The sequence below is a fragment of the Neolamprologus brichardi genome, chromosome 14 (assembly GCF_056152115.1).
Source record: "Neolamprologus brichardi isolate AB-2024 chromosome 14, ASM5615211v1, whole genome shotgun sequence".
In the NCBI taxonomy this organism is placed as follows: Eukaryota; Metazoa; Chordata; class Actinopteri; order Cichliformes; family Cichlidae; genus Neolamprologus; species Neolamprologus brichardi.
Genome location: NC_142117.1, coordinates 28,625,657 through 28,650,949, shown reverse-complemented (window position 1 = coordinate 28,650,949; position 25,293 = coordinate 28,625,657). Strand labels below are relative to the sequence as shown.

At 41.1% G+C, this 25,293-nt stretch overlaps 2 protein-coding genes across 11 annotated transcripts in view; one reads left to right on the top strand and one right to left on the bottom strand.

Annotated features, from left to right (window-relative positions):
* Positions 1-645: 645 nt before the first annotated feature.
* On the top strand, positions 646-12,161 carry dusp14 (dual specificity phosphatase 14). The gene is made up of 2 exons (XM_006801520.2): positions 646-892; positions 8,638-12,161. Exon 2 carries the CDS (start codon positions 8,743-8,745, stop codon positions 9,388-9,390), a length of 648 nt encoding a protein of 215 aa, XP_006801583.2. The 5' UTR covers positions 646-892; positions 8,638-8,742; the 3' UTR covers positions 9,391-12,161.
* Positions 12,162-20,153: 7,992 nt separating this feature from the next.
* The window catches only part of synrg (synergin, gamma), a 43,521-nt gene continuing 38,381 nt past the window's right edge, over positions 20,154-25,293 (bottom strand). For 8 of the 10 annotated variants that reach the window (XM_035912371.2, XM_035912374.2, XM_035912372.2 and 5 more), the window contains 2 exons: positions 23,962-23,994; positions 20,154-21,169 (listed from right to left, as the gene is read on the bottom strand). In XM_035912371.2, coding sequence (XP_035768264.2) covers positions 21,038-21,169; positions 23,962-23,994 — 165 coding nt within the window. In that variant the 3' untranslated portion in view covers positions 20,154-21,037. The remainder of the gene's footprint in view (positions 21,170-23,961; positions 23,995-25,293) is intronic. The other 2 variants (XM_035912376.2, XM_006801525.2) reach the window with 1 other exon arrangement.

The following is a 25,293-nucleotide window of genomic DNA, read 5'->3' as shown; positions in this document are numbered from 1 at the left end:
CACTCTAGTAAGCCACGATAATAGTTGTGTTTGATGCATAATGCACAAATGATCAAGCCTGGTCATATTAGCTTTGCTTCTGTGGGTAGTTGGGGATGGGTTTGTGTGGGGGTGAGGGTCCCCAAATAAAATTCTGCTTAAAGGACCCATAAAATTTTGGGCCAACTCTGGTGGTGATGAATGCTGAGTGGATGGGCACCTGTTTATGCCTAGAACCCCAATACACTCTAGAATCACCAGTGTAAAGAACCGTCATGCACTTGACCCTCCGACAGTCCCACAGCTGTGGGGGGTGTTTCACAGTCTGTGATCAGTCTCACTGCCTCTGGTCCTGATCCCCAGCTTTTCATCCCTAAAAATCGATCACACATCGTAAAGGTACTTTTACAGATCGCTCACCTTAGTTTATAAAATTCCTGTAAAACTGGTGCAGTAAATCGGTTTATATGCACTTAGTCTTGTTCAGACGGTGAATCTGGAGCTTGAGGCTCATTCATTGTTCGGCCACAGCCCTGTAGATTTCAGACTGGCTGAATCTCCCAATAGAAAAGCCTGGAATCATCTCAGTAAGCCAACATGCTCCTCCTGCCTCCCCCTCCTCCCCCTCTGTGTGGCACTGATCACCCCTTATACTGGAGGCAGCGCTACCCTCTGCACGCCGCACAACCAGGCGGATGTACCGATGGCTCGTACTGTATTTCTGGTGACTTTCACGTGATGTTATTGTGTGTTGCGGGCTGTTTGCCAACCTCTCGCCTTCTACCCGGCCGTGTGCATGAGCGGACTGGCAGGAGGTAGATGTGTGACAGCAGCAGATCCGTGCGCGCCGGTTTGGTGCAGGCGGCGAAGGCGCTCTGAAAACCTCCATCTCTGCCTGAGAGAGAGTCGACTGGTAAGTTGAGTTTTCCATCTGACGTTGAGCCAGTTTATCGGCATTATGAGGACCTCGTATAAGATGCCTACTAATTCACCTTAAAGCCTTGACTTCTTTTTTAAAAATGGGTTTTCCGGGCAGGTTTATGTCGAGCTTTTTAGTTTTGTGATGTAAGCTGAGTGAAACTGGAGAAGCGAGCGCGCCTGCCAGGACAGCAAACGTGTCGCTGACACTTCCATCAGGCATTTTCTATTTACTAATATTCTCTATTTCCGACAGCCCAACTTGTCACAACGCAAGCACATCTCCGCGTCACGCGCACGCGAACGGGCATAGGAACGTGCGCAGAGGAGCGGTCCTCATTCACGGCTCGTTCTTGAATTATTAAACTTGAGGAGTCATTCACTTCAAACTCCACATTCTAGACTCGTACTGGTTGCTGAAAACGAAAAATAACGAGACAAGGCTAATTATAAAAGTTTAAAGTAGTAATCTATCTGCTTGTCATGTTCCCAACTGGTAAAAATATGTGTAAAATGTCGTAAAACACTGAATAAAAGCTTCTTAATTTTTTTTTTTAAAGAAATCTGAAAATGTAATTATTTCTAGTTTACTATCAAAGGTGATAAGGAAAAGCAAGAACAATTCACATTTTAAAAAAGCTGAAATTAGTAAATTTTTTGATATATTTGAAAACAAATAGGAAGAGTTGCTGGTTAATTTTCGCAGTGTTTGACATTCCCAGCTTGTAGAATCAATTAAGGATAATAAAAGGTTGTGTCAGTCTGTCATTGTTTTCCCATTGTGTAAAAGTAGAGTCCATTTATCTGTCTCATGTGTCTGCTACAGTGAGTAATCTCTAAAAGCGACGCCAATTTTTTTCATTTAAAGACAAATTTGTGGAAAACATCTCAAAGGAAAGGGAGGAGGCATGCTGTCTCTTACTACATGACATGTGACCATCTGTGGCCGTCAGTGATTTTCCCCTTGGTGCGACATATTGAGGTGTGACATTGTGGATCTGGGTGGTGCTGCTGCAGCAGGAAGGTGCCAGAGCCGAACTCTCATGTGGCATTTGTCCCTCTGTTTCGAAACTTTCCCTCCTCTGAACCAACAGCAGCTACTGTGTGCATTGTTTGTGCTGGAATCCAGCTGCATTGGAGACATTTGAGAGGCCGTGCCCTTCCTTGCTCTCCCAAAAAGACTAGCCCTGTCATTGCTGCTCATTCTCCCCAGATCATTATTGAGTCTGTGCCGAGACACTTTCAGACATCACTCAACCTGAGCAGACTGCCTCTTTTATTGAGAAATCGCAGCCGTCTCCGGCTATTTCAGTTATCTCGTTCTGTGGTGTGAGGGAGTGTCGGTCAGGAAGTTCAGTTCTATCAAGGTTTCACTCGTTAGTGTCGTGAGGACGAGGTTGCCAGCGGGACCGCTACTCTAGTTTTCCTGCAGGTGGGTCACGTTTCCAATTTGTGTTAGCGAAGGTGGAACCGGACCCCTGAGGAATCTCCCCAGCGAGAGAGCAGCGTCACAAGATTTGTGAGGTGGCACCAACTGTTGACAGATTCATCTGAGTGATTGAGAGAGGGGATGTTTCTGAAACATAAACGAGATCAGAAGAAGAAAACCTGAAATTTAGGTGATTTGAGGGAAATGTCTCATTGGGATTTCTCAGAAAGATTTTTTTTTTTCACAAATCAGTTTTAAGAATTTAATGGTCTAAAACACAACCATAAAAGACACCGTCAAAATAGTTGTAGCCTAATGAGAAATTAAAAATGTGATTGCCTCCAATATGGATTTATTATTTTTGTTAATAGGTGTAGAATAATTGGCTTGGAGAATTGACTATTATAGTAATGAGGCTATAATAATGAAAATGTATATAATAAAACAACTTCAATTTGGTCTTTTGTAAAGTTCAGCACTAATTAGTTGTAGAGTAAAAGTTGAAATGCTGTCCTTTGAATCCTCAGAGTAAATTTGACTGACAGTGAGCTGCAGCATTTCCAACGTACAGTAGAGTTTTCAGTGACGACAGCCTGTGCATAATTCTCCCTCCTCCGCTTCTGCCCTGCCAGGGGTATAAATAACCATGTGGATGAAGCAAATCTCAGCACAGCCCAGCGCTGTGGTTCATCAGCACTTTGGAGAGGGCCTGGGCTTATTTGGTTTTCTTATTTTCTTCTTTTCCCCGTTGATGTGGCTACTGCTGTTGCACTGTTGGTTACTTGGTTGCCCAGCAACTCAGTTTGTGTTATCTCTGTCTGTGAATTATTGCATCAGCTGTGCAATACATAGAGACTCAAGACAAGGCATCTGCTCGCAGGTCAGGCTTAGCTTTTGTTATTTTAGAAAGATGTCACTGGAGATGTTACACTCAGACTGATGTGGGTGAGATTAGGGACTGGGATAACTTTAATAGTGGAGAATCATCTGACTTTTATTTTGAAAGTTCATCTATTCAACCCTTCCTGTTTCATCTTTCTCTAACCATTTTTTTCCCTATCAGCTTCATCGCAAATGAGTCTCTTGTCCCACATTTGGTGTAAGGTGTTGGACTTGAACTGGTGGAGAACCCCTTCACGTGCTTTACAGAGAAGAATTTAATTCAGTTCAGGTTTATTTATATAGTGCCAATTCACAATAACAGTTGCCTCAAGGCATTTTATACTGTAAGTTAAAGATCCGACAATAATACTATGAGCTGGCAATCTGCGAGGGTGTGAAGGAAAAACTCCCTTTTAGCAGAAAGAACCCAGAGGAACCAGACTCAGGGAGGTGCAGCCATCTACTGTGACTAGTTGCAGGTCGAGGCAAAAAGAGGAAAGAGAAAAGAAAAAGAGTATAGGGAAATGGGGAAAACACACAATAAGGAAGAAAAGGCAAAAAATTTCTGACATGTCGCAATGGTATATAAACAGGTGGAGCACAAAAAGAAGTGACTGAAGAAGAAGTACTTAGTGCATGAAGTCCCACAGGAATTTAAGCCTATGACAGCATAACTAAGGGAGGGTTCACAGTCACCTGATCCAGCCCTATTAGTTTTAAGCTTAATTTTCAAAGTAGAGAGGGTGTCTGTCTCCCAAACTGAGAGCTGGTTCCACAGGAGAGAGGCGTAATAGCTGAAGGTTCTGCCTCCCATTCAACTTTTAGAAACTCTTCAAACCACAAGTAAGCCAGCAATGCTATGTTAGGATAACATTGTACTATGAGGTCTTTTAAGATACGGCAGAGCCTGATGGTTCAAGACTTTGTATGTGAGGAGAAGGCAGTTCGTCTTGTAATCGGAAGGTTGCCGGTTCAAGCCCCGGCTCGGACAGTCTCGGTCGTTGTGTCCTTGGGCAAGACACTTCACCTGCTGCCTACTGGTGATGGCCAGAGGGGCCGATGGCACGATAGCCTTGCTTCTGTCAGTCTGCCCCAGGGCAGCTGTGGCTACGACTGTAGCTTGCCTCCACCAGTGTGTGGATGTGAGAGTGAATGAATAGTGGAATTGTAAAGCGCTTTGAGGGCCCCGAAAAGCGCTATATAAATGCATTCCATTATTATTATTATTATTATTATTATTATTATTATTAAGACCCTGTCCCACTTTCTTTTTTAAGGCCCAGTGTATGCTGGTCTGGTATACCTTCAAAAACTTGGTAAAAGAATAATTACTAGTTTGTATCCATGTCCTCCAGACTCATATAGTATTTAGTGAAGATGGATTAGCTGATCACCAAAGAGTCAGTTCCATCACGTTGGTTAGCTTTAGTCCAGGCAAGTTTTTGAAATTATGGTGTCAAAGGGATGTTGACCTTTTCACTTTGTGCGTGTCGTCATCTTTATATTTCAGAGTGATTGAGTTTTGGCCAGAAACTTGAATTACAAGGTCACAGTGGCATTTGACCATCAAAATACAGTATAGTTCTTTTACAGTCCAAATGATTTTGCTCAAAATATAAGGTTTAAGAGATATTGAGGTCGTTGGGGTCCATACATACATACATACATACATTTTTTTAACGTGGAAATGAGCAGTGATTGTTTGAGTTAGCAGCTACAACAAAACACATCGTCTGTCATTCAGTTCATAGACTGACTACTCCTCACCGATCGTTACACATGGAGGTGTGCCTGAGTTTGAGCTACAATATCAATCTTTCTGCAAAAATGACAGTAAAGCACTATGAAGAGTCACTAAAGGTGAAGTGAACTGAAGAGTGAAGATAACTCATTTGGGAGAGTCTGTTTCAGAAATCTTTATTGTTCTGTGGTTCTGCTGCATGTGACGTCTCTGAGACCTGTTCAGCTCTAAAATCCTCCTCAGGACTTTTTCACATTTTAATATAAAACTTTTGATTTAGGTTTAACATCCATTTTGACTGAAGGACCCATCACTCATTATTGAATGATTAAAACCATGAAGACCCCATTAACAAACCTAAAATTGCTGAAATGAAGTGATTGCATGATTAACATTGACTAATAAAGTAAATTGTGGCTCATTTTTTGGCTGCAGTTGGTCTGTGGTACTTTAACTGATTTTCCTTATCAGTTAATCTTCAATTATTGGTGTTTAGAGCTGCTTAGGCGCCCAACCCAGCAATTCAAAAACCAAAAATCTATTAATTTACTGTCACATCAGGTGAGGTAAATCACTGCTAGTACTTATTATGCACTTGATGCTCCTGCAGGAAACTTGTTCACACTCTGATGTAGTCTTGGGATTTTGAGACGGCTCTACAGTGAGAAACATATTTGTTGTTTTATCACAAGTGGTGGCGCTGTGGATGAAGGTGCAGCAGGTTTATGGCAACCATTTCATAGCAAAGTCCATGGTGGATAGCAGCCAGGAACACAGAGAGCTGATAGCATTATTTTGCATTATTTTAGTTTATCCTTTCATTCCTTTTTTCCTTTTCTTTTTTAAAGGGAAGCAGGCCATGCTGGGATATCAAAGCTGTGAGCAATACAAGGAAAGGCTTTTCTAGCCCTTGGGGAGATTAGCTGCTCCATGACTTACTGATTTTCTATGCAAGCTTTAGGCAATAAAATCATTAACAATGTTAAAAAAAAAAAAAAAAAAAAAAAAAATCTTGCAGGCAGAGAGAAACTTGTTGGGAAAAATAAAAGATATGACTGATATTATTTATATTATGGGTTTTAAAGTGGTCCTTTTATGTTGATTTACAGCTAAATGCTTTTGTTCTTTGACTTTCCAGAGTTGCGTAAAAGTTAAAAAGAATTTAAGGGAACACTTAAATCACACATCAGCTCTTGGATGAATGAACTGTTCAAGTTGAAAATCTTTACTGGCATACACTGTGTCGTTTGTTGAGAACAAAGTGACATAAAAATGGTGAGCAGACATCAAACTCGTCATTCTTCTGTGAGCTGGATTCAAAATCACAGCAGAAATGAAGGTTAGGTTTGTTTGAAGTGTTTTTTATGGTAACCGTTTGTGCACCAACTCAAAACATCCTCTGCCTGAAACAAGTCATTTTAACTGCTTTCCCTTTAACCTCAGTGTAATAGAAATAATAATAATAATAATAATATCAAAACTTATTTCTTATCCAATCATTATTATTTGTATGCCTACATTTTCCCTTTATATTACATTACATTTTCAATCATGTTGTTTTGTAAAATGAAACTCTACTTTTCTTGCAGCCTGCAGCTTGTATGGAAGTATATTCCACATTATTACTCAACAGTGTATTTACCAACCTTTGATTATGGTAATGCTTAGTTTTCAATAATTTAAGGTAAAATTTGTGTTGTATTTATATAAAAAAAACTTAAAAAAAAACCCCAACCAGTATAAAATCATTAAAACAAACACAAAGCAAGGCAGCCCAGAAATGTCATCGCTACAGTGTGTCCTGGGTCTGCCCCAACCTCCTCCCAGTAGGACATGGCTGAAACCCCATCAAAATAACGTCTGCCTGATCCACCTCGGGTGGCATCTGCAACACTGCTGGACCAATCTGTCTGTCAATCTCCCGCTCCACCCTCCCCTCACTCGTGAACGAGACCCCAAGTTACTTGAACTTCTTGCTGGCGTGGAGCGGGAACTCTACCCTCTCCTGGCTAGAGAACCATGTCTTCAGGTGCTCCTCCCAATCACTTTACCAAGTTCATGCTTTGATGAAGTCAAGAGAATTACATAATGGAATTGGGGAAAAAAGAAACAAATTGATTGACAAAGTCATAAAATTGGGAACAATTAAAAACAAAACAATAATAATAATATCTGTGAGATATGACAAAATACACCTCTGGGGGTCTACATGGACCCCAGTCAGTAGAATGAGGGTTAAGGCTGTCCTCCTTTAACCTGACTTCCTTGTGATTGGCTGCGTCTTAGAAACAATAGGATTAAACAGCAGATTCCCTGTTCACGGTCAGAGCTGTGTGCATGAGATGACCATGTTAAGAAACATTTTATGGACACTCTCTTTGACATCATACAGAGCCAAGAGTAGGAAAAGAAATGAAGACAAAGATTTTGTCTCACAGGGACGTTACCTGTACATATGCTGAACTCTTGATTTTAACATGAGCGTCCACTGTTGTAATAATATGACAGAAAATATGGAAAAGCATAGCAGACACTCTTCCTTGTATTAAAATGAAGCATCCGCTCATCAAAGGGGGGGAACGAGGGATTAGGATTTGATTTACCTTGCAACCCTTTTGTGCATTGAAAGCTGCGATCACAATTTAATTGCACCTTCCGCACTCATGTTTTTGATTAGAATTTAATTCATAAGAAGAATCCCAGTCTGCAAGGTGACGGCACACAGCAGTGTTTTTGCCATGCGTCTTGTTAACCAGACCACACTAGAAATGAAGGAGAAAGACCTGCCAGCCTAGACTGGTGCAGGATGTGTGGATGACGCACGACAAGTGCAACAGTGTGTGAAGCTCAGCCCGGAGCTGTGGGTTCTCCGCTGATAGTCTAAGCATTGCCACAGGTGTTTCCATCAGTTGAGCACATACAGTAGTATATATCATATTAGTTTAGTTTCCATAATATACTTTTCCTTGTATGTGCTGTACTCTCAAAGAGAGTAGAGGTAATTTTCCTTTTAGGAAAAAAAAAGAGAAAAGAAAATGAAATTAGGGTGGCAAATCGTGTGTTTAAATGAAGTTTGGTATGATCGTACAGTATGTGTGATTAGCTTCCACCCTGCTGTTTGGTGCAGTAGAGAAATGACATTAACGGCAGGAATAGCCAGAGAGACGAGATGTAATCTGTATGTGGGAGCCGTGGATGGATGAACATGAGATGAGGTGAGTGTTTGCCTGCGGGACGTCTGCGCTCACATGGCAGAGCGAGGCTCGTCTCAGCGTGCGGCCATTCGACCTGAATGTTGAGACACGTACAGTAGAGTGACTGGTCTCTTCGGCGCAGCAGATTCTTGAAAACCCCTCTCGTATAATTTTGTGAGGCTCACAGCTTCGTATTTTTAAATGAGTTCAAACTGTTGTGACTCTAACAGATTTTTTTGTCTGGGTTTTTAAAGTTTGAAGACGCACTCTTACAAAAGCATTTCCTTTTTTCCCCTCTCTCTTTTTATCCAAACCATTTCATGGATTCGCAGCACTCTGCCCTCCAAAAGAAGGATCTCAGTGCCCTTGTTATGTAGTGTTTTCAAACAGCAGTCACGTTACTCATCCTTGAAGTGTTTTTATGTTTGTCAGCCTGCACTGAAATAGAAAAATGTTTAATTTAGATAAAAGCTAAGTCTGCTTTTGTGTTTCAGGAGCTGTCTGGCTGGTGCCGCTGCACTACTATGACTCTGAGCTCATGAAGATTTTGTAAAGGAAAAAAGAAAATCCATTCCTGTTAAAGCCCACTTGTTTTCTCAATGGCTTCCCGCAGCCAAGGCTTCTTCCACCATCATCATCACCACCACCATCACCACCACCATCGCAACTCCATGGTGCCTGCGACGGTACCGAGGCTGCTGCCCGAAAATGGCAGCCTGCTGGGAGGCATCGCACAAATCACCCCCAACCTCTTCCTCAGCAGAGGAAACGTGGCTTCCAACCGCAGCCTGCTGCTGTCTAAAGGCATCACCTGTGTGGTCAACGCCACCATTGAGCTCCCCAACTTTAACTGGCCTCACATGGAATATGTAAAGGTCCCACTGGCAGATATGCCCCACTCCCCCATCTCCTTGTACTTCGACAGCGTGGCCGATAAGATCCACAGTGTGGGACGTAAGCGAGGGGCGGTGTTGGTGCACTGTGCAGCGGGAGTGAGCCGCTCCGCTTCTCTGTGTTTGGCGTATCTCATGAAGTACCACCGTGTGTCTCTGGCCGAGGCCCACGCCTGGGTCAAAGCCCGCCGCCCCGTTATTAGGCCCAACGGTGGCTTCTGGCGCCAGCTAATCGAGTACGAGAGGAAGCTGTTCGGCAGAAACTCTGTTAAGATGGTGCAGACGCCCTACGGGGTCATACCTGATGTTTATGAGAGGGACCGCAGGAGCCTCGCTCCATACTGGGGCCTGTGAGAGAGGCAGTGCCGACTGTTCAGTGGGGGATCGAGGATGAAAGTGAAGCCCTTTTGCCCTTCTGGACTGGAGGTTCCTACCTGCTCTGGACAGAGGAAGAGAAAATGCACAAGTGTGCGTGTGTGTGAAGCTTAATTATTGAGTGATGGTGCTTTTTGACAGAGGGAGTTCAATCAAACACTGGCCGTTGATGGTGCTGCTGTTGATCCAACCAATTTTCTCCAGTTAAGTCTTTAAGTGGGAGAAAGGGGACTTAAAGCCCAGAATCCATCGGACCAGAGGATTGAATGGGACCACAATGATGTCAGACACCAAAACAAGATAAAACTTTGAGTTGAAGTCAGTGCCGTCCTTCTCTGGGTCTGTCTTTCCAGCTCCAGCGGATGATAGAGGTGTTCAAACAGTGATGTGACTGAAGTTCTGTTCCTGACGTGGTGTCATGTGGTGGTATTGTGCCAGTTTTGCAGTAATCCTTAGTGTGAAGGGCAGCAGCATGCTCTTAATTTATGGTAGCATTAAAGATAAGTGTACAGAAAAAAATATAGGGAAATTATTCTATTGGAATGTAATGATAGTGAGGGAAAAAAAAGCTTAGGGTGCATTTTAACTGAATGAGAATCAAAGATGTTATAGCAACCTTTTTTAAGGTGAAATTTGAAAAGATGTAAGCTAGGAATCGAGGTTTAGGGAAAGCTCCTGTGTAACACAGGGTTGACTGTTCCATCCTCTGACCACACTATGTTATTGTAGTGCTATTTGATGCTATATTAAAGAAAATATCTGCTGCCTCAATAAACGGTAGCTCTATGAAGTCAATTTTCCATCCCACAGTTTTTGCCTTTTATCCAAATTCGGGTAAGGCTGCAAAAAGATCAGCACAGCACAGAAAAAACATTTTATTTTCTGTCTGGAAACTGGTCCACCTCTGTGGTGTAGCGCTCTTTTGAAGATCAGTAGGCTGAAGATCTTTTTTTTTCTCTTTTTCTTTTGCTATCATCTGCAGGATGAAATTTAAACTTTTTTTGCACGCTCTAGCCACACTTCAGAAATACTGGTTGTAGGTCTGAGACATGCTGCAGTAAATCATAATAAAAATACACTTTGGGACAATTATCACATAAAAGATGAATAAATACAAAAATGTCTGCATACTTCAAGTGATATTTTCCTCTTAGAGCCATCAAGTGGACTTTTTGTGTCTGTAGAATGTGTTTCCTTCTCATAAAGCCTGGCTTAAAATCCAGTTTTGTAATATTTAAATCCTACATTCATGTTCACTGTCTCGCTATCTAGTCTCTACTGCTTTATTCGGGGTAGTGTTTTTGCATTTACTGACATTCTAGTACTATATAATAGTATAATATAGTACTATATTATCCATACAGTGTGACAGAACTATAGACAAACTAAACATAACCCTGGTTGAAAAATTGGTTGTTGAAAAACACAGCTTTCCTCAAGTATAATGAATTTGTATGTATTTATTGAATTTGCTCAGATTAAGTTTCTTCTGGCCAAAGTCCAAGAATATATCCATCAAAAGAAACCACACAGTGGGACAAAGAGCCCTGGTACCACAGAGTGCAGGTGCTAAAATGGACAATATGTCACCTCACCATTTCTTCCTACAGTACAAAATTGAATCGAAAATATGGCCCTTTAATGGCCCTAAGATCCCTCAGAATCAGCTGTTAAAATGCATTGTTGAACCCCTCTGTGTTGTGTGAAACAGACAATGATGAATCACATGGTTAAGGAGAGGTCATTCCTTTGTGACTACTTTATTTGAAACACCTTTCAGTTATAATAACAGAAAGAAGCTTTTCATGTAACAGAAACAACATAAAGAAAAATTCACTCGATATGCAAGATGCTTCATTGTTTCAGTCGTCAGTCACACAAACCTAGAGATCAGCCAACAACCACCTGGCAACCTCCAGTCGCTCGGGAAAAAATGTGTATTCCCCAACCAGTGAGTGACTGGCTGCTGAAGGTTGCAAACTCTCGCAAGGTGAAATCAGTCATGGAGACCGCCTTATGATTGCTTTGGTCTTTGGCAGATAGTTGCCTGTAGATTCCATGCAAGATGCTGTTTTGTATGCAAACATTTGGCAGTGACTACAAAAACCTTCTTGTGATTGCTTTGGTTGCAAGCAGATTATCGCAGTTGGCTGTCGTTTGCACGCAAACTACTTGCCAAGCGATATTTAAACTGGAAAGAGTGTGATGCAAACCAGAAATGGAGAACTTTTGCTTACAAATTATTATATTTTTCAAGTTTCAGTACTTTACTGAGAGCAGTTGGCAAGTGTTTGTAGACAAGTCAGCATTTCCCATGCAAACTACATGTAACCACAGCAACCTGGTAGCAACCAAAGCAACTTGAAGATTATCTGTGCAACAACCTGTCTTTCAGCACCCTCCAGCAGCCACTCACATTTTTCCCTAGTGATCAATGATTGCCTGATGCTTGCGCTGACCTGCTTGCCTTTGCTCCGTTCTTGGGCTAACTGTTAGCATAGAGGTGGTGAATTTTATGGCATATTTCAACAAGCCACCGGCTTGTGAACATATTTTAAGGCCACTTCTTGGTAACTGTCAGTACATCCATATTTCTTTTTAATATAATGAGAAACTCTGTTGCAAACCAAAAAGAAAAGCAAAGAAGCAAAAAAGAAAAAAACTGTATTTTTTTTCTAATAAAAAGCAACATTTGTGTATGTACTGGAGCAATGATTAATAAATCTATTATTTAAGAAGAAAGCAATTCTTTTGAGACCACAACCATGCAATGGTGCAATAAAATGTCACTTTGTAGTACTACTTTAAGAGACCAGCACTGAGCTGAAATTTTCAAGCCACGGAGATCAGTGCACAGATGCTTTTCTGATATCCCAGGTGTAAAAAGGAACAAAACACCAGAGGTACGGGATTGTACGAGGATGTTATTTCAAACCCTGAGACAGTGACATTAAAATGTAAAAACATAAAAAAATAATATCACTGTTTGCATTCACCCCTACACCCATTGTTTTGGACTTTTACCAGAATCAGAGTGCACATTTAAAACAAAACTAAAAGCATACATTTTCTCTCTTTTCTTTTTCTAACTGTGAATGGAGACATCTCCGGGATTTTTTCACATGAACAGGCAGCAGTCTTTCCTTCTCCAAAGGCCTCTTGATGTTCAATCTGCACAGCCAATTTCCCCAAGAGATGTCTTTAGATGTCAAAAAAGCATTCTGTCATTCATTTGCTTTTGCTGTGGTTACAGAGCAGCAGGCAGATATTGATGAGCACCATTTGTCTTGTGCCCACACTTCTGAGGGACCTCCAGAGTGGTCCTAACAATGAATTCCATTACCCACAGAGACACGGCTCGCTACTGAAATGCTCAAGTGGTGGGCCCAAATTATACAGCGCGCACACCATTTCTGGTGAGAGTGCGTTAAATGTTGCTGGAGGTTGCAAAAAACTCTTTTAGTTATCCCCTTACCCTCCTGGTAGTGTTAACGCGCACACATGCATGTGGGTTTTTTTTCAGAGCACAGTCAAGCACTAAAAGTAAACACATCCTTCATCAGCAGCAGGATATTATCGTCTATCATTAAAGCAGTAAGCAAAACCATTTGCATCATCCTGAGTGTCGGAGCAGGCCTGGCTCCAGCCGTGCAGTCCATGCAGAACGAATGGCACTGAGGACATTTCTGGAGATGACATTCAGACATTCAGTCAGCAACTCAACAGAAAGCATCAGATACTGGTGAGCTGCAACACACCGCTGTGTGCTAATATTGTCTTTATGATCTTTTAATTTGTTGTTTTATGATGAATTATTTAATGTTCAGTATACAAAATGTCAAGTTAAAAATGCACAATTTGGCATCTTCAAACTGCCTGCTTTATCCAAATGAGAGAATAAACCCCAAATATGATCTTTTTTGACTGTGGCTAAAGACAGAGGAAAGTGTTTCATGTGGAAGCTTTTAATGTTCGGTTCATGGATTGTTGCTAGGATGCGGACATGTAGTGACCTGTTAGTTTTCACACCAAGGTTTTGGACAGTATTGGGAAAATTAGCATTTAGCTTAAGGGTGTTTTTTATAATAACCCTCTGTATAGTTTACTCAAAGGTTTCACCACTAGGGGCAGCATTTTACCCCCTGCTGTGTGCTGCTTTAACTTTGTCTTTTGCAGGCTGCCGTTTTAAAGAAGAATGTGCTCTTAAGTCTCCTCATTAATAAAGACTGCTCCATCATCACTATGCCATCCTGTGGTACAAAGTGGTATTTCACAAAGTACAGCCCAGCTCCAGTTCTGCTTTAGTTGCTAACTACTAGTTAGCAGAGATGGGCAGTAACGCGTTACTTGTAACTTAAAGTAAGGGATTACTATTGCAAAAAACGGTAATTAGATTACCGTTACTTTCCCGTAGGAACGCTGCGTTACTAAAACCGTGATTTTTTTGCGAGAATTTCTCATGACAGTGACATAAGCAAGTGCAACGTTAGTGACAACAGCTGTGTGCAGATCAACAATGGATATATCGATCGAGTGCGGGAGAGAGTATGAGCGTGCAGCGTTTAAAGCGTGGAAGTACTGACCTTACTTTGAGTTTGATTCCATAAAAAGTGACAAAAACATTAGCGTCAGTTGTGCGTGGGAAGAAAACTTCTTTTTACAGCAACCCCCCCTGAACTTCCAAGCAAGCACTGAGTGCGCTACGACATAATGGGAAACTCACAGACAAACTCCCGGATTCTTCAACTGACCGCTGTGGCACACCTGCACCAGGGCACACCTCCGCCTACCCCGCTCCTGCTTTACAGGTGAAAATAGAGCAAAAGGACCGCTAGTCTTTGACTTTATTTATTTTCTGCTGTGTTTTACTTGCATCTATTTGAAAGACTGAGTGTAAACACACACAATATATATATTAGGGGTGCAATGATACACTTATCGATATTGAACCGTTTGATACAGTGCTTTTGGTTCTGTACGCAAATGTGTTGAACAATACAACATTTTTAATTTATTTTATCAACTTTCCTTCTGACGGTGCTGTCTGTGTTGAGCGCTCAGTGGATCTGCGCTCGACAGTGCAGCTTAGGCGGAGTAGTCGAACACAGATTCACTGAGCGCAGGGCAAGCTAGCGAGACAGAAATTAAGCTCTCCTTGCAACATAGCATATTGAACCTCCCCCACCCTCATGCGTGTGGAACTATTTTGGTTTTCATGTGACATATGACCCTGAAGGTAAGCGCGTCATGGACTAAAGTAAAACAGCATGTTGGATGTGCCAGCAATGCTCAATTACATGGGTTAAGTGTTGGCCGTCCAGCCCCACACACAGGGCAATCCACGGTAGCTCGTTAACGGAGATTTGCCGTGTTGTGGCGTTAACCTAATTTCAGATTAACGCTGACAGCACTAGTGGGAACACAACGAATATGACTGCACATTTACCCGACATCATCCTAGTGCAAAGACAAGTGGAAGCAGACAAAAACAACAAGCACGCATGCTACAAACTTTACCCAAGTCATTTAGACAGCCGTTAGCACATGATTCTCCTTATGGGGACCTGATATGTTTAATATGCTGCTGAGAATATAGCCCAGAAGAAGCGTATAGTATAGCTTTTATTTTGGAAAGAGCCATTTCTCTGTAATAAACTCTCTTTTCCAAAGATGAGTGATTCCTCAATCAGATACAGGGCTCGCAAAATTGCTAGCCCGACATCCCGGGGCTAGCGATTTTTCCAGTCGGGCTGCCCTGCCCTGCTCGTCGTCCTATCCTAGGAAGTATATATGTCAATGCTTTTGCATTCTTTCGGAAATGTAGCTGGGTAATTATGTCATTGGCATCGGTGAGCCACTGTCAATATGTGACATATTGAAATCGCGTTTGAATTTGCACTTGTTTTTTGCTTTCACTTTGCAATCGCGCGAACTGTGTATAGAGAGCGACAGCACTGATTGGTGAGTGACGATAATTTGCCCACCAATTCCTCTGACATCATCTTATCAATCGTTAGCTTACTATGCAAACATGACAAGTGAAATCTCCCGCAGCAAGCTTAAACATGTGAGAGGTTGATCCCGCAGAGAATCGCTGAGCGTTATGTGAGTGCGTGTGTAAAAGCAGCAGGATATATATTTTAGTTCTGCTGAGCCAAATAAGACAGGTCAGCGTGAAGAAGTGACAGCCAAAGAAAAGCTTACCACAAAACGGAAAAGTTATGACAAATCAGACTATAAGGCAAAAAGAAAGTGCAGCTTTATGGTTTCATGGACAAAAGAATTTCTGTGGCTGCAATATGACGAGCTAAATAACCAGGGGTGCACATAAGTGGTCCGCAGGTGCGCATTCGCTGTCAAAATTCATCGGCGTGCGAATGCTGAACAGTACAGACTCACAGAGCCGCTAGCAGACTGCTGTTTAACAATAAAACTTATGTAGAACTAAAAAGATTACATCATTGTTTTTTATTTGTACATAAACAAACAAACTAATCAATATTTATGTGGTTTCTACAGTCGGTTAATCATTCAGGGTTGGAGCTGCCACTGTAGATCCTGAGGTCATTCTTGCGTTATTATATCAGAAAATGTTTTTCTTTCCTTTTTTTAAAAGAATAATTATCTTTATCTATTTTTAGCACCAAATATTATGTTAAATATAAAATAGTGATTGAATATAAACAGAATATATAAGAACTGTGGAACTGACAATGCAACACAACAGTTAAATTATGTTGTTATTGTTATTATTATGTAAAATCGGTAGAAAATACAGTTTTCAGTTTTCATCGTATGTTTTGTTGCTGCAGTCCTGGTAAATAATGAAATTTTTCAACCACACGTAGCAAATAAAAACATCCACTGTGGCTGCAATGGATTACTGAATCATGGCCTGTTCGGGCTTCAAATTATACAGCCTCTAATGATCCACTATAATCTGCATGAGCTACACAACTACTGCCGTATCACTCTGTTGTAAATCCTGCATTTCCATTTTAATAAGGCCATGCACACAAGCCCATTATTAATATAAACACACTGCCTCAATTTTAGACCTGACATGCTCGTTATAGTAATAATTTGACAACATGATTTAGCCAAACAGCAACATACGCTTCGGCTGTGTGGTGTGAGTCAAAGCCTGCATTTGTTTTAGCTTCACAACAGTTGGAAACATTAGGAGAATGGGCACATAGAGGATGCTGCTGAGATGGAAACCCGTGTAAAAGTCCCAAAGGGCAGATTTAAATGTTGTTAGTGCTTTGTGTTATGGTAATGAAAATTCAGGGTGCAAGCAGTTGTATAAAAATCCATAACTGAGAATAAAAGATGGAGAAAGGGGAGGAAAAACAGCCCCACAGTCTGACTGGGGGTCATCTGAAGCACAGCAGAATTTAGTTTGTCATGAAACAGTCATTGTTCCTCGGCGAGCAGCTGAACGAGTGCGTTGTCTCTGTGGTATAACAGTGACTCATCTGTCGGCTGCCTTTCAAGTCTCAGCTGTCTCAGCTGATTGGACACTGAAGCGAAGGGCTGTGAGCCACGAAGCTTGAGTCTGTGCACTGAGCATCAAAGCAGTGGAAATGACTAATATTTGTGTCCAGGTCCTTAATGGGGAAATTGGGTTGTCATAAATTATGTTAAGTGTTGGCTTTTGCTTTCCACTAACAGTGAACCAAAGATGAGCGTTAAAGGATACTCTCTGTACAGGCGGCTGTGGCTAAGGAGATAGAGTGGGTCGTCAAGCAATCAGGAGGTTGTTGGTTCGATCTGATTGAGTATCTTGGGAAAGGTATTTAATCCCAAATTGTTCCTGATGCGTTCACCGGAGTGTGATTGTGTGTGTGACAGATTAAAAAGCTCCTAAAGCCCTGGGTGAATGGATGAATGTGACTTGTAATGTTTCAAAGCACTTTGAGTGCCAGTGGGAGTGTAAAAGTCCATTTGCCATATTTGTTAATTTTTATTTAGACCATGGAGTATATTTTGATTTGTCTTACTGTTAAATACTCGGGAGCTCAATGTGCATTAATCCAAGGCCAAAAATAGACCTCAGTTTATATTATTTACTTCCATTTGTGTCACATTTGTTAGAAATAACACAGTACCCAGCATTTTAAGGACTTTTTAAAAAATGTAACTTTAAATGTGTCTTTCAAATAATTTCCATGACGTGCTCTTTTTCATGAGGTGACCAAAAAAGTGACACTTTAATATCTTCTTGAACCACCTTTAGCTTTGATGATGGCACACATTCACTCGTGCAATGAGTTTCGGGCCTGGAAAGTCAGTATTTGGCCACCTTCTTCAACATAGACTGAACTTTCTTAGACCACCTTTCTTTTGTACTGTTGGCAGTGTGTTTAGCGTTCCTACCATGCTGAAAGATTGAGCTGTTGCCAGTTAGATGGTGGCTTAAATGCAGCTCCAAACCATGACAGAGCCTCCACCGTGTTTTACAAATGGCTGTAGACACTTAACATTGTACCTCTTTGTTCAACTTGTTGCCATAAAAATAGTATTTTACTTTTTATTTTGCTTGTCACACTATGTTATTGTGGGTATTTTTTGCAGGCTAATGTTAAAAGAAGGGAATAAAGATTTGGTTTTGTGAAAGGCTGCTAGTAACAAAGTGCCTGGAGACCCAATTTAAGCGTTTTCTGTTGTGTGTTTGTCGCCTTTTCTTATGCTTGAATAGGTCATAGATCAGTAAACACAAAAAAGTATTTGTTTACTGTATTTGTGTTTTATTTAGTATAATCTAGATGTTGATTTGTTTATTGTGTTTTTTTGACAAGGCATGTTATTGAGTCAACTTTGGTAATTTCACAGTTGCGTCTTCAATAATTAATCCAGTCCTAATATTTCTACTGTAGATGAGTAATTAACCAATTAATCACTTTGCAACATTTCAGAAAAACTATGAAAAATCAATCTTCCAGTTGTAATTTATCAGGAATAGCATTCCGATTTAAAAAATGTAAACCTTTGACAGTTTGTACGTTTTGCTTGATGAATGGCTCGAGTCATTTTATTGATAGTTTAAAATTTTTGACTACTTTGAATACATTTTTGCTTGATTAAAAGGAAACACTTTGCTCAAACATCACCACCACCCCGCAAAAACGCAGGATTAGTGCTCAGTTAATCATCCCGAATGCTGCTAATACATTTAAGCTCTTCCTCTGCTGTCACTGTGATTAAATCCCGTAAACACTGAAACAGCTGCTTTAGCTCCTCAAACATAAATAATTGGAAATGTTGTCAAAATGTAAAGCGGGAAGCAGCTCTTTCCACGAGGGTGATGATGAACTTACAGAAGCAGCTGTTTTTAATCAATAATATGATGGGCCATGGCCACGAAACACCAAAGAGCAGCACTCAGTACAGCACCGTATCAGTTCAATCTCTTGTCTCTGCCAGACTGATCGTTTCAGCACGCCATCGCAGACAATAGGCGTGAAGATGGGCGCAGCAAGGAGAGAGACGAGGCTGCATTTTGATTTACGCGGCCTCGCTCGGTAATTGATTTCAGTGTTTGTAATTTTAGTAATCCTGGTGTTCACGGTGAGAGGAGAGGAATTCATTTTCTGCAGGAAATAAATTAGGGAATGACGAGAGATAAAAATGGATGTTGGAGAACACACCTGAAGAGCGGGGGAATAATAATAAGACTGGTTTCACCCCCACCTTCCCCCAGACATCTCATTTGATTGGCTGAGCTCAACCGCCAGCGATGGCCCTGCAGGCTTGTTGGTAGAGAATTTATTCCATTTTGTCGCAAAGTGATGGAAATGAGGACTCTCTGGCCTGAGAGAAAGTACATTATTGGGTAAAATGACAGAGGGAAATGTGCAGAAACATTCATGCATTCGGAAGAGGAAGCATCACAGGAAAAGCAGCGGAATAAGAGCAGAAAGCCACGTGAATTAAATGAGTCATTTTAAGGCCGTGCTGTGTTCAGATTTGAACACACTGGATGAATGAATCCAGAAAAGTGATGTGAAAGCATCACAGAAGTTTCATTTTCCAACAGTACCATCAAGTTTATATCCACTATCCATTGAATTATAAGCCGAGTAATCACCTGGAAATTGGCTAAAAAACAGGCTAAACAGTCCACAGCACAGGAATGCAGTAGCTATAGTAAGAGAATATATAAATCAGGGCTTATTTTTTATGCCTGTCTGGCGGGAGGGTCTTAAAATACAGTCTTTCAATTTTTTTGTGCATGACTTTTTCAAATTTCAAGGAGCTTGCATTAAATACTTGTTGTATTTTCTTTTTATCCTAAAAGGGATTTTATATGCAGAACTTTGACTTCAGGCAATTATGTGGCAAAAGACCAAAGGTGATTAAAAAAAATGTAATGGAGTAGTAACATTAATTATATTCACCAAAGTAATGAGTTCCTTTAGAACTACACATGTAGTTTTCAGAAGTATTTGCTTTCCTCAGAAGAAGCTGGTTACTTTATGGAAAATTATGATGAACTGATGTGTATTCAGTCCAGGTTAGTTATACTTTCTTCATTCACGATTATGTACAGTTCCCGAGCTAAATAAGTGGCTTCATTAAAGGCTGAACATAAGGCTCAGAGTGGATGTACACATGCCCTCCAGTTTCTTGTGTCTGCATGGAAACGCCACAGTGCACACAAGCATGTCCTTCAGGTGAACTTGGTCTGCATGACCTGTAAACCTGATAATTACATTAACTCTGCGACACTTTAACCAGTTTGCACGTCATTTATTTACATAACATTCACATTACAGCTGGGTGATTAATACAAAGCTGCAGCATGACACTGTAATATACAGAAAATGCCGCTCCTGTTCAAATTCAGCATTAGTAAATACTTCCAGAATTTCAGCTCTGCACACAACAACAACAACAACAACAACACAGAAAGTCACAACAGATTCCCTTCAAATCCCCAACACCTACAAAATACAATTTAAATACCCAAAGAGGTGTTAACGTTTCCTCACAAACAGTGCAAAAGACATTCAACGCAGTGAAACAATGCAGAAAAAGAGAGGCGCCTGCCTTCCGGCAGAGCAGAGATGGTTTGAACGTTAAAGATTTTCAAAAAGACATTAAAACCATAACAGCTACAGAGTTTCATCCAACAGACCTGCGACAGAAATACAATTCAAGTAATTCAATGGTAGACTTATGATTCAGTAAGTCTGATTCACTGCAAACAAAAAATATACAAACAGAAGCAAAAACCTCCTCTGCCAGTGTTATAAGGATATTGCACACCTAATAATTTAAATAGGATTCACTGATTAGTTATATTTATTAATATTGTTGCATTTCTGCACGAATAGTCAGCAGAAATAATTTGTCAAAAGCAGCATTAAAAACAGATTTAAATATGACCTCAACTGCTGACCTGTATGGTTGAACGAAAGAGTAACCATATGAACCGACCAATGACTATTCAGGGAAAAGATCTGCAAATGAACACAGTCTGGGTGAGATTTCAGGATAATAAAAAAAAAAAATCTAGAGGAATCCAGTGACTGTAGATGTCCTCCTCTTGCTCTTGGTGTGAGGCGAGTGGCCGCTCCACCTATCTGGTGGTGATTAGTTCTTGCCGCGTTACCATGGCAGCTCAGAGCAGGTCAGGCAGGATGAGGCCCGGGGGTTTGGGCTCCACACAGTTAATCCAGAAGTTGGCACAGCTGGCGTGGTACTGATGGCCCCCGTACATCAGCTTGAAGTTGTCCGTCTCCGAGTTGAACGCCTGTTAGAGTGAAAGGGTGAAATATAATAATAATATAAACCTGTGTGTGCACCTGCTTTACCCGGACTTCATTTTAATGCTGCTGAAAGGGAAAAAAGGCTAGTTTATTTTGACGAGCACAAAGCAGCCTGCAGCAGCATCCAATTAACTTGAATTCAATTCAGTTTTATTTATATAGCTCCAAATCACAGCCACAGTTGCTTCAAGGTGCTTTACATTGTAAAGTAAAGACTCTAAAATAATAGAGAAAAACCGCAACAATCAGATGACCCCCTATGAGCAAGACCTTGGTGACAGTGGGAAGCAAAAACTCCCTTTTAACAGGAAGAAACCTCTGGGAAAACCAAGCTGAGGGAGGGACAGTCTTCTGTGGTTGTGGGTAAGAGGGGGAGAGGAAAAAAGACACGCTATGGAGTCCATATCAGATCTACCGAAGGCCGTGATCTTCAGATGGAAAACCTCACAATGCAGTTATTTCTATGCCTACTTTTGTAGAGACTGAAAAATATTTAAGGGGTGCCCCTGTGAGTAAGCGAACATCTGAAAGCAGCTTTTAAAATCTACTTTTTTTGGAAGGTTACAGGAAGCTCGCACCAGTCCAACCATAAAAGCCTCTTAATTAACTGGGAAATATGACACATGCCATTACCACTCAGCTGTATTGATGGTATTTATAAAAGTATGTGCAGCACGCTTATTCAGAGCATGAATCAGCTATCCTCTGAGAGCAGCACAGTGGTGCACAGCACAGCACAGCTTCAATGTAGGTGACCCTGCAGTAAATTACAGCCAAGTTACGCAGGATGAAAATCTGCCTCTGGCAAGCAAAACATTTCAATACACATGGGCAACGCCTACTGGGGAAAAACTCAAGTCGTTAAAAATGGCCTGCATAAAATTATATGAGAGCACAGGAAAAGAAGAAAAAAATACTGTATGAATAATAGTCCAACGGGTACAAATGTTCTATCTACAGAAATGCTGTGAGAGCCACATGCTGTGAACATCTCACTGATCATAACTAAATCTGATAAGGAGTCAAACTAAATCTAAAGATTTTCTGCATATTTAAAAAATGTGACTGTGGTTGAAATCAAGGGATGCTGCATGCTGTGACACTTTTACACTGTTATATATATACAAACTCAAGAAGGATGACAGTGCCCCTGGTATTTCTGTAAATGTGCTGGAACAAATAAATGTGCACTGGCTGACATTTAGAGAGACCTAAGATGAGAGGTGCTGTGTAGTCCTCTCTTTATACACAAAATATGCATCCAAGATGGAAATAATGTTTTGAAGTAACGTGTTTACAGCTGGGCATCAGATGACGTTCTTTATTTAAATCTGGAGGTATGCATGAGAGCCATCAAAACAGCCATAGATATCTTCATGCATGCTGATTTAGCTCAATCAAAACACAGGAGAAGATTAGATATGTTTGAAGCTGCATGTCTAATCAGATGAAGCCATCTCTGCAGTTTTTATATTAAATGTGGGGGGTGGCGGGGCAAAACTGAAAAATCCACTGAAAAATGAGAGGAAGCTATAAAAACATGATAGCAATCTCATGTTTAAACCTGCTGACAACCTGATCAGGGGATCCAAACACACCACAAGTGACTGCTAAATGGGGCAAAAAATACAGCAAAATTATTCCCCAAAGAAGAAAAAAACTGATCGTGCTATGACTGCAGACGCTGTAATCATCACTGTCTGTACTTGTATCAACAAATATGGATCACCTCATTTATTTTGTTGAGACAAAAAGGATAACAATGCCCTACCGCAAAGCCTGCTGCGTCACAATGTGATTTGATTCTGAAAAACATTGCCTGAACTGGAGCTATTTAGAAAATGAAATGTGTCGAACTGACCCGAAACCCCTGAAATCTCTCTCACACACACACACTCACACGCACACACACACGAGGGCTCTGATGCAAGTTTGCGATTTCACTGGGCCCAGCTGCGGCACGGTGGGCGCAATCAGGAGATGCTAATGTGTGTGATGTGCAGTTTAGGAGTTTGCATCCCCGGTGAAATAATGGAGCTGAAGCCGGAGAGAGGAATGAGTCATGTGCAGTGAATCACAGCCTCCCACACAGAAGCAGAGGGGAGACGCATGCAGAAATACACCACCACAACACACCATTAAGTCAAATACATCTCCACCTGCCTGAATGCAGTCTGCGGCACAGATGCTCCGCCCGATGAAGGGCTTTCTCAGACGAGCCGAATGACACATTTCCACTTTTCGCTTTTTCCTTCACACGCTCACATTTCACTGGAGGAGCGATTTCCTTTCAGAGACCCCTCTGTGCCCTGGCCTACTTGCTTCCACAAACCTGCACTTAGAGGAGTGCCAAAGCTGGGAAATGTTGGGAGGGAGAGGATGCAAAATGAAAGGGTGGTCAAACTAAAACACACCCCTGCTTTCACTGCAGTGCCTTTCCTGCTCCAGAGTTCACCTGTGTGTCAGTGAAGGGAGGCTAATATCCACCTGTTTTAACTAAACAGAGCCTTGTACACAGCCTGCCCTGGAAAATCATTTGTTTCTAATGCCTGGTTAAATAAAGGTTAATAAAAGCCTGCTGTGACACTACAGTGTGGGTTTTATGTTTTCAAGCTGGAGTTGTCAGATAAAACAACAGAGACTCTGCTAATTCATCTGACCTTTCAGCTGCATGTAAAGGTCCTGGCTCCTCTATCTGTTCGGATATAAAAATCAAGCTTAAATGCAAACTATTTTATTAGAAGTTCAAAAAAACAAAAAAACAAGGCATAATTACCCTTAAGCTCCTCTCCCTGTCTTTAGTCAATGCCTGTAAGCACAAGAGCAGTCAGAGAGGTGAAGCATATTCATGCAGCGCCCAGAGCAAAGTGTGCACAGAATAAGCAGCGAGCAGCCGTTTCACCACTTTTCACAGCATGTTTTTGGTTGAAAACATGAAAGTTTTTACCCTCGGGGCTCCTACACATTATTCCAACTCAGAATTCAAGAGATTTTGCCGCGATCGATCTAAAATATTGACTGAAGATTTTAGCCAGTATGCTCACTGAAACAAATCAGCGCGGTTTGTCACAGTTAATCCAGTCCTGTAGACAAATCTGGGTTGTAGACAGGAGGAGAAAAGCTGCTATTGCAGCGGCAGCACCTCACATGAACCAGAGTCTGTGTTTAAAATGACAGTTATCAACTGACATTAAAATAAAGGTTGAAGGCTGAAAGAACAAAGGTTTGGTTTAATCAGACGTCCCCTGCTCAAAAAGAAGCTGAGATGTTGGGAGAAAACCAAGAAAGGACCTTTACCAGTCCCTCGTGTTTTGATCTTGCCATCTTTTGCCGTGTTGCTGGTACAACAGCATAATTGGTTAGAGCTGAAACAATCAGCCAATCGCCTGAAACTGTATTGCAGCAGCTTTATATTAGCTGACTTAAAGCTACAGCTTCATCTCTGTTTCGTGGTTTTCTTCTGCAATAATAAACCGAATATATTTGGGATTTGGGTTATTGATCGAAAACAACAAAGCATGTGTTACATGGTGAAAAAACCCATCAATGACTCAAAGATTTACAAGCCAGCACAAACAGAAACCTGCCCTCACTGACAGCTTTCTTTACTGTGAGATAAAAAAACAAAGAAGCTACAAGTTGTCCGTGATACATCACCAGACCTGGAATCGAGCGCTACTTTTTAAGGTTGTTGCTAAAGTTTAATGTTACTTTTAGCACAACCCTTTTTTAAAAAAAGTGAAGTAAAATGTAAACAAAGTGATAATTTGAAACTAATTTTAATGTTACAATGTTGAATTAAACATAACAATAAAACAAAAACAAGAAATAACATACTTATTTAAATATCTGCTCAGTCTAAATTTGCTAGCACCAACACGTTTTAATTAAAGTTGGGATGGGGACATGATTTTCGCTAATTTATGTCACTTCCACACAGGAAGTCGTTGACGAATATCCGAACCAGGCTGATGAGGCTTTGTAAAAAGAAACCACGGCGTTTTTGGAGCAAGACTAGTTCCACTTTTTTTGTGCTGCAGAGACGACTGTTGAATGACCAAGACAAACATGTCAACTTCTCAGTTTCTCTCAGCTTCAGATTTGTCGA